The 17,740-nt window shown below is 52.1% G+C and overlaps 2 protein-coding genes across 2 annotated transcripts; both read right to left on the bottom strand.

Annotated features, from left to right (window-relative positions):
• Nucleotides 1–53: 53 nt before the first annotated feature.
• On the bottom strand, nucleotides 54–4,979 carry LOC142072055 (perilipin-3-like). Its single transcript, XM_075128266.1, has 7 exons — nucleotides 4,926–4,979; nucleotides 4,096–4,291; nucleotides 2,961–3,043; nucleotides 2,585–2,855; nucleotides 1,671–1,861; nucleotides 541–663; nucleotides 54–443 (listed from the first exon to the last, which is right to left on the bottom strand). The coding sequence occupies exons 1-7, from the start codon at nucleotides 4,977–4,979 to the stop codon at nucleotides 72–74; spliced, it is 1,290 nt and encodes a 429-aa protein (XP_074984367.1). The 3' UTR covers nucleotides 54–71.
• Nucleotides 4,980–10,837: 5,858 nt separating this feature from the next.
• Nucleotides 10,838–14,915, bottom strand: LOC142072254 (perilipin-3-like). Its single transcript, XM_075128949.1, has 7 exons — nucleotides 14,751–14,915; nucleotides 13,736–13,931; nucleotides 12,940–13,022; nucleotides 12,550–12,835; nucleotides 11,646–11,836; nucleotides 11,309–11,431; nucleotides 10,838–11,206 (listed from the first exon to the last, which is right to left on the bottom strand). The coding sequence occupies exons 1-7, from the start codon at nucleotides 14,913–14,915 to the stop codon at nucleotides 10,838–10,840; spliced, it is 1,413 nt and encodes a 470-aa protein (XP_074985050.1).
• Nucleotides 14,916–17,740: the final 2,825 nt, after the last annotated feature.

Below are 17,740 nucleotides of genomic sequence, written 5' to 3'. Positions count from 1 at the left end.
TCAGCGAGGAGACCCCACACTAGCTATGCAGGCAATTCAGCTGGATTCCTTCCAGCAGCAGGGGGAACCCTTCAGGCCTCCACCTTCTTTCCTTCCTCCACCAGCTCATCAGGACACTGTGGGGAGTCTCCCGTGGGAGTGAAGGGTCCCACGATCCAATCCAGGGGAATGTTCTGCGTCACGTATTCCAGGAGCTCATCCAAGGACTTCTGGGCCTTGGTCACCATCTCCCGACCCCGGGCAAGGGCACTGCTGGACAGATCCTGGAAACAGCCGGCACTGGAGAAGGAGGCCTGGAGCTCTTCTGTACTGCTCGAGACCTGCTGGGCCTTGTCCTGGATAGTGCTGGGAAGGCCCTGGATGCTGCCCAGGAGAGTAAGGCAGGTGGTTTTCAGTTGCTGGGTGAGGCTCTGGGATGTGGCTAGAGCCTGAGCTTCAACCTGCTGGAAGGAGAAAGAGACTGGAGTATCTGCAAGTTTCCCCTACAGATGGGGAGAGTTCACTGGAGCAAGGCTGTCAGGGCGAGAAGGAGGAGAATACCTTTGCGGAGTCTGGTTCCTCCTGCCCTTCCAAGTTGCCCCTGCAGTACTGGAGCCACATCTGGTACAGACGGTCCTGGCCATTGTGAAGCTTCTGATCTACGGCCTGCTTGGCATGGCTGATCTGCAGGAGGAGAGGGCAGTTAGCTGGGAAGAGCAGGAGGCGGCTGGCCATGGAAGCTCTCCCACAGCTAGGTGTGGGCAGAAGGCAGGCAGCACTACTGCAGAGACACAGCTGGGCCCAGGAACAAACAGTGCCAATGGCACTGAGCATGGGAGGCTGCAGAGACCGTGTCAAGGTTCCTCCCCCACCCTCAACTGTAGGGTACAGATATGGGGACCTGCATGAAAAACCTCCTAAGCTTACTTTCACCAGCTTAGGTTAAAACTTCCCCAAGGTACAAATTAATTTTACCCTTTGCCCTTGGAATTTTCACTGCCACCACCAATCTCTAACTGGGTTTACTGGGAAACGTAGTTTGGACACGTCTTTCCTCCCAAAAACCCTCCCAACCCTTGCACCCCACTTCCTGGGGAAGGTTTGGTAAAAATCCTCACCAATTTGCATAGGTGATCTCAGACCCAAACCCTTGGATCTTAGAACAATGAAAAAGCATTCAGTTTTCTTACAAGGTGACTTTTAATAGAAGTAAAGGAATCACCTCTGTAAAATCAGGATGGTAGATACCTTACAGGGTAATTAGATTCAAAACAGAGAGTCCCTCTCGGCAAAACCTTAAGTTACAAAAAAGACACACAGACTGGGATAGTCATCACACATCTTTTCTTAGCCATTTAAAGAAATCATAATCTAACACATACCTAGCTAGATAACTTACTAAACGTTCTAAGGCTCCATTCCTGTTCTGTTCCCAGCAAAAGCAGCATACAGACAGACACAGACCCTTTGTTTTTCTCCCTCCTCGCAGCTTTTGAGAGTATCTTGTCTCCTCATTCGTCATTTAGGTCAGGTGCCAGCAAGGTTACCTTTAGCTTCTCAACCCTTTACAGGTGAGAGGACTTTTCCTCTGACCAGGAGGGATTTTGCAGTGGTTTACCCTTCCCTTTATATTTATGACAGACCGTGACCCACAGCAGCTACAGGGCAGGGGAGAGGGGTCGTGTTCCTACCAGGTCAATGATTTGCTGGAGCTGGGAGAGGGCCTCCAGGGTGCGCTGCCTGGCTTGTCTCATCTTGCCCAGGGCGTGCTGGTAGGCTCGCTGGCGCAGCGTGCTCGACAGGGAACCCAGGCGCACGTAGTAACTCCGCTGCTCTGCAGGAGCCTCTCCAGGCCCCTCCAGGGGAGTTGTGGCAAGCTCAGCTGGAAGGGGGAAGGGGTCAGTTGGCAGCAGTGGTGCTATTAAGCCAGTAAGGTCAGGTACGCCGCACCATTAAGACATTTGTTGCTGGGATGACGTACTGGAAAGACGTTCGGTAGCCGCTGAAAACCGCAGGGCTCTCAGGAACCGCAGCAGCGAAAGGAGCAGAACGCTGGCAGCTCCTCCGGTTTGGCTGTACCACCCCCAGCTGGCCCCCCACCAGCCCTTCCACGTAGTTCCATCTCCTGTCTGGAGTCTGTAGCGACTCCCGCACAAGGCAGGGTGGGGTCGTTTGGGGGGGGTCACGTGCCTCCCCCCCGCTTTTGGGTCCCTCCCATGAGTTGCCGTACTGGTAAGAGTTAAAATCTACTTGCACCACCGGTTGGCAGGGCCAGGATACATGGCAGGGATGCGTTCAGCCCTCCCAAAGCTTGTGACCGATGCAATCTTCCCCAGGGCACGTTTGGGTGCCCTGCAGCACCGACCAGTAAGGTAGCGGGTAGCTGCACAGGGAGAAGCGTCAGAGCCATCAGACAGGGCAAGCAGAGGGCCCAGCATGAAGGAACTAAGGGAGGGCTAGTCGCCAAGCTAGGTTGCAAGCTAGCCCTAAGGAGAGGTGGCTCTTTTGGCAGCTCAGCTGTGAGCTCTGTGAACAGCTGTGAGTCCAAGCCATGCCCGAAGACACCAGGGTCACATTGGTTTGTATTCAGCAGAGGGGATCTTACCGAGCTCCTCCTCGGTCATGGGGAGGTAGTAGTCCACCAGCTGCTCAGATTTCCCCAATGCTGTGTCTATGACACTCGCAGCCATCTGCCCCATGCTGGAGCCCATCACTGTGCTCATGCTCCTGGTCATGGCGGATTTGGTCACCTCCACGCTCTCCTGGACAGCCCCTTGGGCCACGCTCACCCTGCTGGTCACTGCATCCTTGGCCTCAGTGACCGTGCTGCAGACTGCATCCTTGGCACCCACCAGGTCTTGGGCATCCAAAGCCACCTAGAGGAAAAGGGATCAGAAGAGAGGTCACTGAACACCTAGCGGAAGTGAAGGGCCCACAGCCTCATGCTGCTCCAGGACCAGCCGTGACACTCGTGTGGTTACCTTCTCAATTGGCTGCTGCAGGATGGGCAGCTGCTCCTCCAGTCTGTCCAGACCCCGACAGGCATGTTCATTGGCTCCTGCAACTGAAACATAACCACAGAACTCGTTCCCTTAATTCCTTCATGTGCACAGATCTCGTGGGGCTGCTAATCCGTGTACATTGGAGGACTGGTGTTCCTAAGCAAGTGTCCCCAGGTTACTGATGGGAGAGCCAAGGAAGAGGGGTTGGGGAAGTTGCCCAAGGCTATGGAGCCAGTCTGGTTCATCACATGTTTAGCTCGGGAGATCCCACTGCCAGTCATCTGTTCAGTTAGCTGCTTTCAACTACCTGAAAGGGGGTTCCAAAGAGGATGGCTCTAGACTGTTCTCAATGGTAGCAGATGACAGAACGAGGAGTAATGGTCTCAAGTTGCAGTGGGGGAGGTTTAGGTTGGATATTAGGAAAAACTTTTTCACTAAGAGGGTGGTGAAACACTGGCATGCGTTACCTAGGGAGGTGGTAGAATCTCCTTCCTTAGAGGTTTTTAAGGTCAGGCTTGACAAAGCCCTGGCTGGGATGATTGAACTGGGAATTGGTCCTGCTTCGAGCAGGGGGTTGGACTAGATGACCTTCTGGGGTCCCTTCCAACCCTTATATTCTATGATTCATCCACCCCCAGCTTCTCCTAGAGGGTTTCAGGAGTCTCCAGTGCCTGCCATGGGCTCAGATCCTTTTAGCATTGGAGCTGCTTCCTGTGCCCTCTAGCAGGTATTGCTCCATGGCATTAGGTGCCATACACAGTGCATGTGGCTGTGTGGTACTGGGCCAGCCATGCACACCAGGGATTGTGCCTGGGCACTGCCTGCCTCTAGGCTGGCCCAGCTCACTGCTGCTACCTGAGCAGGAATCCCCCCCACCAGCAGCTGCTACAGCCGTCAGAACTCCTCCGCACAAGGCCAATGCCTTGGCCAGATCACGTCTAGGAGCTCGCTGAGTTCAGGGGAGCAGGAGAAGGGAGTCTGTGGATTCTGTTTGCCGCCAGTTGGAGGCCGAGCTCAGTAGTGGGCCTAGAGCCACTGTAGGCTGAGCCTGCCCCCAGACCCACGTCCCCCACCACACACACAGGAGTGTTCCTGCCTCCCTTCCCTTACTCACGCTGTGGCTCCAGCTGGTCCAGGATGGGCTGTGCCCCATTGATAGCAGCAGAGGTGATGGCCCTCTCCCCAGTCTCTACAACCTCACAGACCCCTTTGATGGCTGGGTGGGTCTCTTTGGTGGCAGCGTTGCTGGCAGAGGCCATCTCACAGGCAGAGCTGACCAAGGGCAGGCCAGCCACCCTGTCCCCTGCAGTCTGGGGGAGGGAAAGAGGAGTCAGCTGGGGAAGAGCTCCTGGCTTCTCAAGATGCCCCTCCTGTCTTTCCTTCTGCAACTGCCGATTCTGTAGGAGACTGTCCTCAGAGCTAGGCAGTCTCCTGTCCCTGTCAGCAGGGGTTCAGTGGCCTGCCTGTGACATTAGTTACACACCCAGAAGCCTGGTCCCATTGGAACAGCTGCCAATATTCAGCAATCTCAGGAATGCCATTTGCACCTTGGCACTCCCACCAACAAAACAGAACTGTGTCACGGTCTCGTTCTGTCAGCGAGAGCAGGAATGGAGAGACCTTTTGTCTTTCCCAGTGCAGTCTCTCCCGATCAGAAACCATGTCTCAGTCCAGGACACGGTACAATGCCCCACTCTTTTTTGAGGGCCCTTGGGCATTAGTCAACGCGATTTGCCAGTGTTACAGTGCAGCCAGCAGTCAAAGGGTCCCCAGTGCTCCTCCCGGATTCAGGAGGCACTTGTGGGCAGTGACTACGGCACTCTGAGAGCTAGAATCATTGGCTAGTGTTGTGGTTACGAGTCCCTGTCTCCAGCAGTGGAGACATTCAAGCTAGAACAGCCCTTCCAGCCGCCAAGCACACCTGCCTCCCCAAGAGGGACCCACCTGTTGCTCCTCTGCCTGGATCTCCACCTGTGGTTCATTTTCCTTAGCAGACATGGTGGAGTGAGATGTCCCTGTAAGACCCAAAAAGGAATATTGAGTGGCTACAGCAGGAAATAAAATCAGTATTGTGTAGGAACATCAGGAGAGCTGCTCCCGGTCCATTTTCTCTAAGAGCCAGACCAGGTTGTCTCCCTGTAGGAAGTCTCTCTACAGAGAGAACAGGCCAGGCCTTAAACCTTTCATGTAAGGCAGGCCCAGAAACAGAAACAGCCAGTTCGTCTGGGTGTTGTCTTCTATCCCCTCTAGTGGCACCAGGACCAGTTAGAGAGAGAGATTAACGCATCCACACTACAGTCTTAGCTAGAAGCCATATGGCTTTTAGCTCATGCAGTGGAGCTAAATGCATGAGCCTCTAAAGGGCCTGGGTTTGATCCTGCTGATGAGCAGGGTCTGTTGGTGTTACACATAGATCGATATTATAGTCAGAAGAGACCATTATTGTCATCTAATCTCACCTCCTGCACAACGCAGGCCACAGAATCTCACCCACCCACTCCTGCAAAAACCCTCTCACTTATGTCTGAGCCATTGAAGTCCTCAAATCGTGGTTTAAAGACTTCAAGGAGCAGAGAATGCTCCAGCAAGTGACCCGTGCCCCATGCTATAGAGGGACATTTTCCAATCTGCCCAAGAGGAAAATTCCTTCCTGACCCCAAATATGGCAATCAGCTAAACCCTGAGCATATGGGCAAGATTCACCAGCCAGATAACCAGGAAAGAATTCTCTGTAGCAACTCAGATCCCACCCGATGTAACACCCCATTTACACACGCCCAAAGCTTGTACTCTGACTTCAAGACCCAACAATACCTCCCAAGGGGAGCACCAGGACACCTTCACAGCTCATCAGAGGCACCCGCCTACTTTAGTCTTTTCCCAGATTGTACTCTGGGACAAATGGAATTAGCCCCAGTGCAATCACTGACAGAAGTTACCCTGCTGAAGGTAGTAGCCATTGACTACGCACACAGAACACTGAATTCAGAAGGTACCATTGGCGAGCCTTCAGGGACCTCCAGAGTGAGTAGTGTTTAAGTCTCCCCGGATTCTGAGTTACATAGGAGATGATCATAATGGTCCCTTCTGACCTTATGATCTATGAGTCTACATAGGAGATGCTCACTACGGCAGGCTAGTTATTTTAAAGCCGATTGAGCTGGTAAAAATACAAATATTTTCTATTGTCAGTTAAACACTGGTCTGGTAAAGAAACAGATTTCAGTTCAGGTAAATTGACACCATCACTCCTAGAGGCAAGAGTGAGACCACTAACTAGAAAGCTAGGGCCAGGAAGCATTTCCCTTACGGGAAGGCACCAGGCCTGTTTTCTTTTAGTGTTTCCTGCATTATCTGTTTCAGATACATATTGGTTACCCAGCACTCCAGTCTCAGCTGACTCAGCCACCTCAGTCAAGTGTTTCCACCTGCAGATCATTAGGACAAACCAGAATTCAGACCACAGCCAGCAGTCCCAATCCCCATCCCAGAATGGGGGCAACATAGCTTAGCTCAGGTAGAGAGGTGAGTGGAGAGTTTTTCCAAGTCCAAGCTCTAATTTAGTTCTCCTTGTTAAATAGTCTATTCTTCTCTAGGGAAGCCTCCACCTGCTAGAACATACCATTAATCAAGGCCTCCCAGTCTGGAAGGCAGATAGTTTCCTTCCCTGGACTGTTTGCTCCGAAGACTCAGCTAGAAATGCTTTACACAAGTACAGCTAGAAAGTACTGAAAGTAGCTAAGAGCTTCTGATCATTCAATCCTAGCTATTATTAGCCACCAGGCAAGACATTAGGTCACAATCTGTGGAAGAAAGAGCCCCCATCTAAACACCCAAAGAACCAGAGACATAGTAGAGAGCTTAACCACACAACTTACCAAACTTCTACACTCCTAATCTTTCACCAATACTCAGACCTTCCCCAGGTCTCAGCCATTATATTCCTGTGATGATGTCATCATGGGGCTGGACACACTTGACAGACAGCTCAGGAGACCAATCACACAGCTGCATTCCCAACTTTACCCAGTGCAGGCTGTGAGCCTCTGAAAAGTTACAGGGTTTTGGAGTTGCCAATTTTGGCTCCCGTTGGTCTCTCTGAAGAGCGCTTTTATGCTCCATTTCCCTGGTAACATTTTCAGTGTAGAAGGTTTTTTCTCACTAAAACAATCTAAGAGAGGAGAGTGCTGATTGCTCAAAGAGAGTTAGGTTGCCCCACACTGGGCAATAAGGGGTTAAAGACTGAGGGCAGTTAGCAGTTCCAATATAAGGGTCAGTTCAATACGTGGAACCCCAGGCTCAGGGGGAATCAGGGGAGCATTTGGGAAATGATGGGGATGACGCAGCCATAGGGAAGGACTAAGAGGGGAGACAAGCTCAGGGAAAAGTTTGGGCAGGGGGGAGTCAGTCATAGCCACTATGCTCGGCTCTACCCTCTCCCCATTGTCATTCCTGGCCTAGTTACTCCAGTGCCAGGGCCCTTCCCAGCTGGAGTGACAGCAGATCACAGCATGTATAACTTCTTCCCATCACCTCCCCATCGCCCTTCACACAGGGAGTAAAATCAAAGCAGGGAGTGACAGTGGCCTGGGGCTGAGGCAGGTGCTCACCTCCCTCCTTTAAAGCAAGCCTAGATGTTCACACCCATGTGTCTGTCCCACAGGGGGATGTGAGTGGGCCTCCATCCAGACACACGACCTTTAGCGGTTGCAAGGGCTAGAGTGGGGCAGTGTTAGGCCCTGATTCTACAATGAGCCCTGCACAAACCAGCCCCTGCCTTTACTCAGACCCCCAGTAACTTCAACAGGCAGTTGGGAAGAGTAGCTGGGTTCCAGAGAGCTCTGCACAGGTGCAAGTAACACCAGCACAGAGAGACCATTGCATGCTCAGGGCTTAGAAACCACCTTCCCACCCATAGCCCTCCCACACAGGCAGCCAGCAGAAAAAGCAGCAAGCCCAACCATGTTCAGAGCACACTACAAATCTTCCTACCTGGTAGCTACAGTCACTAATTATGCAGGCAGTAGTGCCCTGGAAAAATAGCCAGCTGGGGGCAGGAAGCATCTCTTTCCTTTTCCCATTTCTCCTTCTATATTCAGACCATTGGAGTGTAGCGAGCGTGATCTCTATGCTCACACCTTGGATCCTCCAACAGGCCTTTGGATTAAACACTTGAGCCCATGGGTGAATCATGCTGGGGTTTGCTGAAATAACTCACTGCTCCTTGTGCCATAAATACTGCATCTGGTGGGTTAGTCAGTTACTGCATTTGCTTTGTATAACTTCAGATTGGTCCAGCAACTTTTTTGATGTGGTATCTTACGTCTGACCCTAGCTTGAGGATATGTTAGAACCACCCCTTCCCTATGGAAAAATTAGCTGTAAGGGCTGTGCTGGGGAAATGTAGGCTGCAAGGCTCTTCATGGTGTAAAGAAAATCCAGCTTCTTTCCAAGTTTGAAGCAAATATCTGCTGATGTGAAATCTACTCATTGACCTCACACATTTTATTAGACTTGGACTAAAGAGGAAAGAGCTTCACGGGGCTTGAACACAGAAGTCAGATTAGCTGACCAGTACTCGTGCAGTCTGTACTTCCTCTTCCATATCCCTAAAAGGAGCAGGCTAAGACCTTTACTCACTCCAGCAGGGCTCCACCTAGCTATTGCTTTTACTCACTCTTCCCCGTGAGTTTGCTGGAGGGGCCATTTTTAATCCATAACAGAGCAGGGTTTAAAACACACCTCCAGTTCCACAGGCAGACTAGCTTCAGTAATTGCTCCCTGTCAGTTAGGGAGTTTCTGACTTTTCTGCAGAAAAGGACCTAGGGGTTACAGGGGACAAGAAGCTGGATAGGAGTCAACAGTGTGCCCTTGTTGCCAAGAAGGCCAATGGCATTTTGGGCTGTATAAGCAGGGGCATTGCCAGCAGATCAAGGGATGTGATCGTCCCCCTCTATTCGACATTGGTGCGGCCTCATCTGGAGTAGTGTGTCCAGTTTTGGGCCCCACATTACAAGGAGGTGATGAAAAAATCGGAAAGCGTCCAGCACAGGGCAACAAAAGTGATTAGGGGACGGGAACACATGACTTACGAGTAGTGGCTGGGGGAACTGGAATTGTTTAGTCTACGGAAGAGAAGAATGAGGGGGGATTTGATAGCAGCTTTCAACTACCTGAAAGGGGGTTCCAAAAAGGATGGATCTAGACTGTTCTCAGTGGTAGCAGATGACAAAACAAGGATCAATGGTCTCAAGCTGCAGTGGGTGAGGTTTAGGTTGGATATTAGAAAAAACTTTTTCCACTAGGAGGGTGGTGAAGCACTGGAATGGGTTACCTCGGGAGGTGGTGGAATCTCCTTCCTTTGAAGTTTTTAAGGTCAGGCTTGACAAAGCCCTGGCTGGGATGATTTAGTTGGGGATTGGTCCTGCTTTGAGCAGGGGGTTGGACTAAATGGCCTTCTGAGGTCCCTTCCAACCCTGATATTCTATGAAGAGCTTGGTATCCTCAGTCAATTGGAGAACAAGGCAGGCCCTTTCCAGGAGATGACCACTTTGTTACTAGTCTCCATCTTTGAGAGCAACACAGCCATTGCGGCTCATGGTGCTGTTGCAGTGCTGAACCCGAGAGAGACCTTTCTATCCTAACTCAGGCTTGAGCTACTAAGGAACAGTGATGGAGCTGCCAAGATGACACTACCTACTTGTGACTTCAAGCATAGACACAAGCTCTCAGGAAAATGCATTACAAGCCCAGCACTGGTCTGATTATGGATCTCCCACAACCCTGAGCCATGTGCCTGTAGTGTTATTGACCTGGCTAGGTTTACACTAGGAAGTAGGAAAGGTTAGGCAGGTGCTTGGCTAACAGCAGGGAGGAAGGACGCAGGCTGGCTGATGTCCATGCTTCAGCAAGACTGTCTGCTGCTCTCTATCTTGCAGCTAGTCTCCCTTTGTGTGCGCGCAGGGGTGCGTTTTGACAACTCCAGGCAACTGGGATTTAACAATTCACCATCTCTTTTTCCTGGACACTTCCAACCTGTTGAGCTTCTTACACTGGATTAGAGGCAAAGCCTGGCAGTCTCCCACCACTGTATGTGACCCTTTTAACTTCGCTCATTACCAATAGTAGGTTCTCGGCTCTCCACACACCCCATTTCCTCTCAAGGCCATAGTGCCGTAACACACTGGGCTCTTCCCTCTGTTACTTGGTCTCACAGTCTGTATTGTTGCCTTCCTACACACTGGAAGCCAGATGAGTGTTCTCAATGGGCTGTTGCCTCCTTCTACATGAGAAAAGTCTCAATGGAAGAGAGTCAAATGGAGGCACCTGAAGAGATGCCTTCACCCAGGAGACAAGCTCAGCCATTCTGGAGCCCTGCCAGAGAAAAAGGGGGTGTGTGAAGAAGAGGGGGAATGGGGTCATCTGTACAGTAAATGTTTGTAGAGAGCACAAGTCGGGGAGGGAATCACATTAAGCAGACAGGAATTTGAATGCAGTTGCAGTTTATTGGGACATTAAACCCTTGTTTTACACATTACACAGCTAGGGAAAAGATCAAGCTCAGGAGCACTTCCTGTGTACAGAGGAAGACAGCTGTATGTCTGTCCTGAGAGAAGCAGACTAGCCCTGCAAGGGATGTAGTCCTGCATGACTAGTGATGCCACCCTGTAACTGGTAATACATGGTTCTGGGGAAGTGTGCCTGGGAAAGGACATTCAGGTTCTGTAATTCTGAGGTCAGCTCTTCCTTCTGCAGTCCACCACCTGCCAAAGCAGAACTACGGCCTCAGTGAGGAGACCCCACACTAGCTATGCAGGCAATTCAGCTGGATTCCTTCCAGCAGCAGGGGGAACCCTTCAGGCCTCCACCTTCTTTCCTTCCTCCACCAGCTCATCAGGACACTGTGGGGAGTCTCCCGCGGGAGTGAAGGGTCCCACGATCCAATCCAGGGGAATGTTCTGCGTCACGTATTCCAGGAGCTCATCCAAGGACTTCTGGGCCTTGGTCACCATCTCCCGACCCCGTGCAAGGGCACTGCTGGACAGATCCTGGAAAGAGCTGGCACTGGAGAAGGAGGCCTGGAGCTCTTCTGTACTGCTCGAGACCTGCTGGGCCTTGTCCTGGATAGTGCTGGGAAGGCCCTGGATGCTGCCCAGGAGAGTAAGGCAGGTGGTTTTCAGTTGCTGGGTGAGGCTCTGGGACGTGGCTAGAGCCTGAGCTTCAACCTGCTGGAAGGAGAAAGAGAGACTGGAGTATCTACAAGTCTCCCCTGCAGATGGGGGGAGTTCACTGGAGCAAGGCTGTCAGGGTGAGAAGGAGGAGAATACCTTGGCGGAGTCTGGATCCTCCTGCCCTTCCAACTTCCCCCTGCAGTACTGGAGCCACATCTGGTACAGACGGTCCTGGCCATTGTGAAGCTTCTGATCTACGGCCTGCTTGGCATGGCTGATCTGCAGGGGGAGAGGGCAGTTAGCTGGGAAGAGCAGGAGGCGGCTGGCCAGGGAAGCTCTCCCACAACTAGGTGTGGGCAGCAGGCGGGCAGTACGACTGCAGCGACACAGCTGGGCCCAGGAACAAACAGTGCCAATGGCACTGAGCATGGGAGGCTGCAGAGACCGTGACCCACAGCAGCTACAGGGCAGGGGAGAGGGGTCGTGTTCCTACCAGGTCAATGATTTGCTGGAGCTGGGAGAGGGCCTCCAGGGTGCGCTGCCTGGCTTGTCTCATCTTGCCCAGGGCGTGCTGGTAGGCTCGCTGGCGCAGCGTGCTCGACAGGGAACCCAGGCGCACGTAGTAACTCCGCTGCTCTGCAGGAGCCTCTCCAGGCCCCTCCAGGGGAGTTGTGGCAAGCTCAGCTGGAAGGGGGAAGGGGTCAGTTGGCAGCACTGGTGCAAGTAAGGCAGTAAGGTCAGGTACGCCGCACCATTAAGACATTTGTTGCTGGGATGACGTACTGGAATGACGTTCGGTAGCTGCTGAAAACTGCAGGAACCGCAGCAGCGAAAGGAACAGAACGCTGGCAGCTCCTCTGGTGTGTCTGTACCACCCCCAGCTGGCCCCCCACCAGCCCTTCCACGTAGTTCCATCTCCTGTCTGGAGTCTGTAGAGACCCCCGCACAAGGCAGGGTAGGGTCGTTTGGGGGGGTCACGTGCCTCCCCCCTGCTTTTGGGTCCCTCCCATGAGTTGCCGTACTGCTAAGAGTTAAAATCTACTTGCACCACTGGTTGGCAGGGCCAGGATACAAGGCAGGGATGCGTTCAGCCCTCCCAAAGCTTGTGACCGATGCAATCTTCCCCAGGGCACGTTTGGGTGCCCTGCAGCACCGACCAGTAAGGTAGCGGGTAGCTGCACAGGGAGAAGCGTCAGAGCCATCAGACAGGGCAAGCAGAGGGCCCAGCATGAAGGAACTAAGGGAGGGCTAATAGCCAAGCTAGGTTGCAAGCTAGCCCTAAGGAGAGGTGGCTCTTTTGGCAACTCAACTGTGAGCACTGTGAACAGCTGTGAGTCCAAGCCGTGCCCGAAGACACCAGGGTCACATTGGTTTGTATTCAGCAGAGGGGATCTTACCGAGCTCCTCCTCCGTCATGGGGAGGTAGTAGTCCACCAGCTGCTCAGATTTCCCCAATGCTGTGTCTATGACACTCGCAGCCATCTGCCCCATGCGGGAGCCCATCACTGTGCTCATGCTGCTGGTCACGGCAGATTTGGTCACCTCCACGCTCTCCTGGACATCCCCTTGGGCCATGCCCACCATGCTGGTCACTGCATCCTTGGCCTTAGTGACCGGGCTGCAGACTGCATCCTTGGCACCCACCATTGTGGCACGCAGAACTTCTTGGGCATCCAAAGCCACCTAGAGGGAAAGGGGTCAAAAGGAGGTCACTGAACACCTAGCAGAAGTGAAGGGCCCACAGCCTCATCCTGCTCCAGGAGCAGCCGTGACACTCGTGTGGTTACCTTCTCAATCGGCTGCTGCAGGATGGGCAGCTGCTCCTCCAGTCTGTCCAGACCCCGACAGGCATATTCATTGGCTGCTGCAACTGAAACATAACCACAGAACCCGTTCCCTTAATTCCTTCACGTCCACAGATCTCGTGGGGCTGCTCATCTGTTTACACTGGAGGACTGGTGTTCCTAAGCAAGTCTCCCCAGGTTACTGATGGGAAAGCCAAGGAAGAGGGGTTGGGCAAGTTGCCCAAGGCTATGGAGCCAGTCTGGTTCAGAGCCAGGTTTAGCACTCAGGAGATCCGGCTGCCAGTCATCTATTCATCCACCCCCAGCTTCTCCTAGAGGGTTTCAGGAGTCTCCAGTGCGTGCCATGGGCTCAGATCCTTTTAGCATAGGAGCTGCTTCCTGTACCCTCTAGCAGATATTGCTCCATGGCATTAGGTGCCATACACAGTGCATGTGGCTGTGTGGTACTGGGCCAGCCACGCACACCAGGGATTGTGGCTGGGCACTGTCTGCCTGTAGGCTGGTCCAGCTCACCGCTGGTACCTGAGCAGGAATCCCCACCAGCAGCTGCTGCAGCCGTCAGAACTCCTCCGCAAAAGGCCAATGCCTTGGCCAGGTCAAGTTTAGGAGCTCGCTGAGTTGAGGGGAGCAGGAGAAGGGAGTCTGTGGATTCTGTTTCCTGCCAGTTGGAGGCAGAGTTCAGTCGTGGGCCTAGAGCCACTGTAGGCTGAGTCTGCCCCCAGACCCACCTCCCCCGCCACACACACAGGAGTGTTCCTGCCTCCCTTCCCTTACTCACACTGTGGCTCCAGCTGGTCCAGGATAGGCCGTGCCCCAGTGATGGCAGCAGAGGTGATGGCCCTCACCCCAGTCTCTACTACCTCACAGACCCCTTTGATGGCTGGGTGGGTCTCTTTGGTGGCAGCGTAGCTGGCAGAGGCCATCTCACAGGCAGAGCTGACCAAGGGCAGGCCAGCCACCCTGTGCCCTGCAGTCTAGGGGAGGGAAAGAGGAGTCAGTTGAGGAAGAGCTCCTGGCTTCTCAAGGTGCCCCTCCTGTCTCTTTTCCTCTGCAACTACTGATTCTGTAGGAGACTGCCCAGCTCTGAGGACAGTCTCCTGTCCATTTCAGCCGGGTTTCAGTGGCCTGCCTGTGAGATTAGTTACAGACCCAGAAGCCTGGTTCCATTGGAACAGCTGCCAATATTCAGCAAGGTCTCAGGAATGCCGTTTCCATCCTGGCACACCCACCAACAAAAAAGAATTGTGACATGATCTCGTTCCGTCAGCGAGAGCAGGAATGGAGAGACCTTTTGTCTTTCCAAGTGCAGTCTCTCTCGATCAGGAGCCATGTCTCGGTCCAGCACCTGGTACAATGCCCCCACTGGGCATTGCAATCAACGGGATTTCATAGAATCATAGAATATCAAGGTTGGAAGGGACCTCAGGAGGTCATCTAGTCCAATCCCTGCTCAAAGCAGGACCAATCCCCAATTTTTGCCCCAGATCCCTAAATGGCCCCCTCAAGGATTGAACTCACAACCCTGGGTTTAGCAGGCCAATGCTCAAACCACTGAGCTATCCCTCCCCCCCAGTGTTCTAATGCCAGTGTTCTAATGCAGACAGCATTCACAGGGTCACCTGTGCTCCTCCCGGATTCAGGAGGCACTTGTGGGCAGTGACTACGGCACTCTGAGAGCTAGAATCATTGCCTAGTGTTGTGGTTACGAGTCCCTGTCTCCAGCAGTGGAGACATTCAAGCTAGAACAGCCTTTCCAGCCGCCAAGCACACCTGCCTCCCCAGGAGGGACCCACCTGTTGCTCCTCTGCCTGGATCTCCACCTGTGGTTCATTTTCCTTAGCAGACATGGTGGAGTGAGATGTCCCTGCAAGACCCAAAAAGGAATATTGAGTGGCTACAGCAGGAAACAGTGAAATCAATCTTGTGTAGGAACACCAGGAGAGCTGCTCCCGGTCCATTTTCTCCAAGAGCCAGACCAGGTTGTCCCCCTGCAGTAAGTCTCTCTCTACAGAGAGAAGGCCAAGCCCTTAAACTTTTGATCTAAGGCAGGCTCAGAAACAGCCAGTTCTTCAAGCCCAGGGATGCACTTGTAATCCACACATCTTGTGGGTGTGTTCTTCTGCCCCATCTCGTGGCACCAGGACCAGTTAGAGAGGCAGAGATTAATTTATCGGCTTTATGGTCTTAGCTAAGAGTCTTATGGTCCAGAGGTCCCAGGTTTGATCCTGCCCATTACCAGGGTCTTTTGGCGTTACACACTCCCAAAGCTTCTCCTCAGACTTCTAGGCCCAACAATGCCTCCCAAGGGGAGCACCAGGACACCTGCACAGCTCATCAGAGGCACCCTCCTAGTTTAGTCTTTTCCCAGATAGTACCGGGGCTAATTCCATTTGTCCCAGAGTACAATCACTGACAGAAGTGATCCTGCTGAAGGTAGTAGCCATTAACTACACACAGAACACTGAATTCAGAAGGTACCACTGGGGAGCCTTCAGGGACCTCTTGAGTGAGTAGTGTAGGAGTCTCCCTGGATACTGAATTACATAGGAAATGATCATAATGGTCCCTTGTGACCTTAATATCTCTGAGTCTACATAAGAGATGCCCACTATGGCAGGCTGGTTATTTTAAAGCCAATTTAGCTGGTAAAAATACAAATATCTTCTATTGTCAGGTAAAGATGGTCTGGTAAAGGAACAGATTCCAGTTCAGGTAAGTTGACACCATCACTCCTAGAGGCGAGAGTGAGACCACTATCTAGAAAGCTAGGGCCAGGAAGCATTTCCCTTATGGGAAGGCACCAGGCCTGTTTTCCTTTAGTGTTTCCTGCATTATCTGTTTCAGATACATATTGGTTAGCCAGCACTCCAGTCTCAGCTGAATCAGCCACCTCAGTCAAGTGTTTCCACCTGCAGATCTTTAGGACAAGCCAGAACTCAGACCACAACCAGAAGTCCCATTCCCCATGCCTGCGTGGGAACAGCATAGCTTTGCTCAGGTCGAGAGGTGAGTAGGAGTTTTTCCCCTAGTCCAAACTCTAATTTAGTTCTCCTTGTTAAATATTCTATTCTCCTCTAGGGAAGCCTCCTTCTCCTAGAACATACCATTAATCCAGGCCTCCCAGTCTGGAAGGCAAATAGTTTCCTTCCCTGGACCGTTTGCTCAGAAGACTGAAGTCAAAATGCTTTTCACAAGTACAGCTATTAAGCACTGAAACTAGCTAAGAGCTTCTGACCATTCAATCCTAGCCACTACTGGCCATCAGGCAAGACATTGGGTCACACTCTGTGTGAGAAAAGAGCCCCCATCGAAACAGATACAGAACCTAGGAACCAGAGACATAACACAGAAGTTAACCACACATCTTACCAAACTTCCACACTACTAATCCTTCACCAATACTCAGACCTCCCTCAAGTCTCAGCCATTATATTCCTGTGATGATGTCATCATAGGGCTGGACACACTTGACAGACAGCTCAGGAGACCAATCACACAGCTGCATTCTCTACTTTGCCCAGTGAGAGCTGTGTGCCCATGAAAAGTTACAGGGTGTGAGAGTTGCCAATCTTGGTTGGATGTGTTCCTGGAGGTCTCATCACATGACAATCTTTAATTAAAGATTAATCTTTAATTCCTGGAGAGTTCAGGACAATCCTGGAGGGCTGGCAAACCCAGTTTCAGATTATGAGCTGTTTGGGGCAGGCCTTTTACTCTGTGTTAAGACAGTACCTAGCACGATGGGATTCCAGTTCTGATTTTGGCTTTGAAATGCTATGGTCATACAAACAATAATAATGGTTCATATTCTCAGAGTACTCTGGTTGTTCTCTCTGAAGAGCGCCTTTACGCTCCATTTCCCTGGTCACATTTTCAGTGTAGAAGATTTTTGACAGTAAAACCATCTAAGAGAGGAGAGTGCTGATAGCTATTGTATTATTTTCCTTTCCTGCCCACTCCAGAAGAGGCTGGGGAAGTTATTCTGGCCCAGCTGGCACAAGATACTCCTCAGTTCATTTATAGCTTTCCTGTTGGTTGACTTGTCCAGGGAAGAGAACATGGCACAGGTTTTTAAAGGTATTTAGCTATTGCTCCTCTCAACATTGCAAGGCCTAAGTGAGTTAGGCCCAGAACCTCATAGAGAGTTAGGTAGCCCCACACTGGGCAATAAGGGGTTAAAGACTGAGGGCAGTTAGCAGTTCCAATATAAGGGTCAGTTCAATACGTGGAACCCCCAGGCTCAGGGGGTATCTGGGGAGCATTTGGGCAGATGCTGGGGGTGACACAGCCAAAGGGAAGCACTAAGTGGGGAGACAAGCTCAGGGAAAAATTTGGGGTGTGTGTGTGTCAGTTATAGCCACTATCCTCAGCTCTGCCCTCTCCCCATTATCATTCCTGGCCTAGTTACTTCAGTGCCAGGGCCCTTCCCAGCCGGAGTGACAGTAGATCACACCAGGTAGTGTGACAGTGGCCTGGGGCTGAGGCAGGTGCTCACCTCACTCCTTTAAATAAGCCTAGATGTTCATACCCATGTGTCTGTTCCACAGAGGGATGTGAGAGGGCCTCCATCTAAACACAAGATCTTCAGCTTCAGTGGCTGCAAGGGCCAGAGTGGGGCCATTTTAGGCTCTGATTCTATAATGAGCCCTGCACAAACTAGCCCCTGCATTTACTCAGACCCCCAGTAACTTCAACAAGCAGTTGGGAAGAGCAGCTGAGTTCCAGAGGGCTCTGCACAGGTCCAAGTATCCCTAGCACTTGCATGGTCAGGGCTTAGAAACCA

This window comes from Caretta caretta, chromosome 5, assembly GCF_965140235.1.
Source record: "Caretta caretta isolate rCarCar2 chromosome 5, rCarCar1.hap1, whole genome shotgun sequence".
Lineage (NCBI taxonomy): Eukaryota > Metazoa > Chordata > Testudines > Cheloniidae > Caretta > Caretta caretta.
This window is presented reverse-complemented; position numbering and strand designations above follow the sequence as displayed.

Excerpts from the sequence above, each read along its gene's own strand:
- LOC142072254 (XM_075128949.1), bottom strand. The coding sequence starts at position 14,915 with ATGGACCGGGAGCAGCTCTCCTGGTGTTCCTACACAAGATTGATTTCA. Across the intron at positions 13,932-14,750 it reads TCCAGGCAGAGGAGCAACAG|ACTGCAGGGCACAGGGTGGC; the intron begins GTGGGTCCCTCC and ends TCCCTCCCCTAG. Across the intron at positions 13,023-13,735 it reads GGACCAGCTGGAGCCACAGT|TTGCAGCAGCCAATGAATAT; the intron begins GTGAGTAAGGGA and ends GTTATGTTTCAG.
- LOC142072055 (XM_075128266.1), bottom strand. The coding sequence starts at position 4,979 with ATGTCTGCTAAGGAAAATGAACCACAGGTGGAGATCCAGGCAGAGGAG. Across the intron at positions 4,292-4,925 it reads TCCAGGCAGAGGAGCAACAG|ACTGCAGGGGACAGGGTGGC; the intron begins GTGGGTCCCTCT and ends TCCCTCCCCCAG. Across the intron at positions 1,862-2,584 it reads CATGACCGAGGAGGAGCTCG|CTGAGCTTGCCACAACTCCC; the intron begins GTAAGATCCCCT and ends TCCCCCTTCCAG.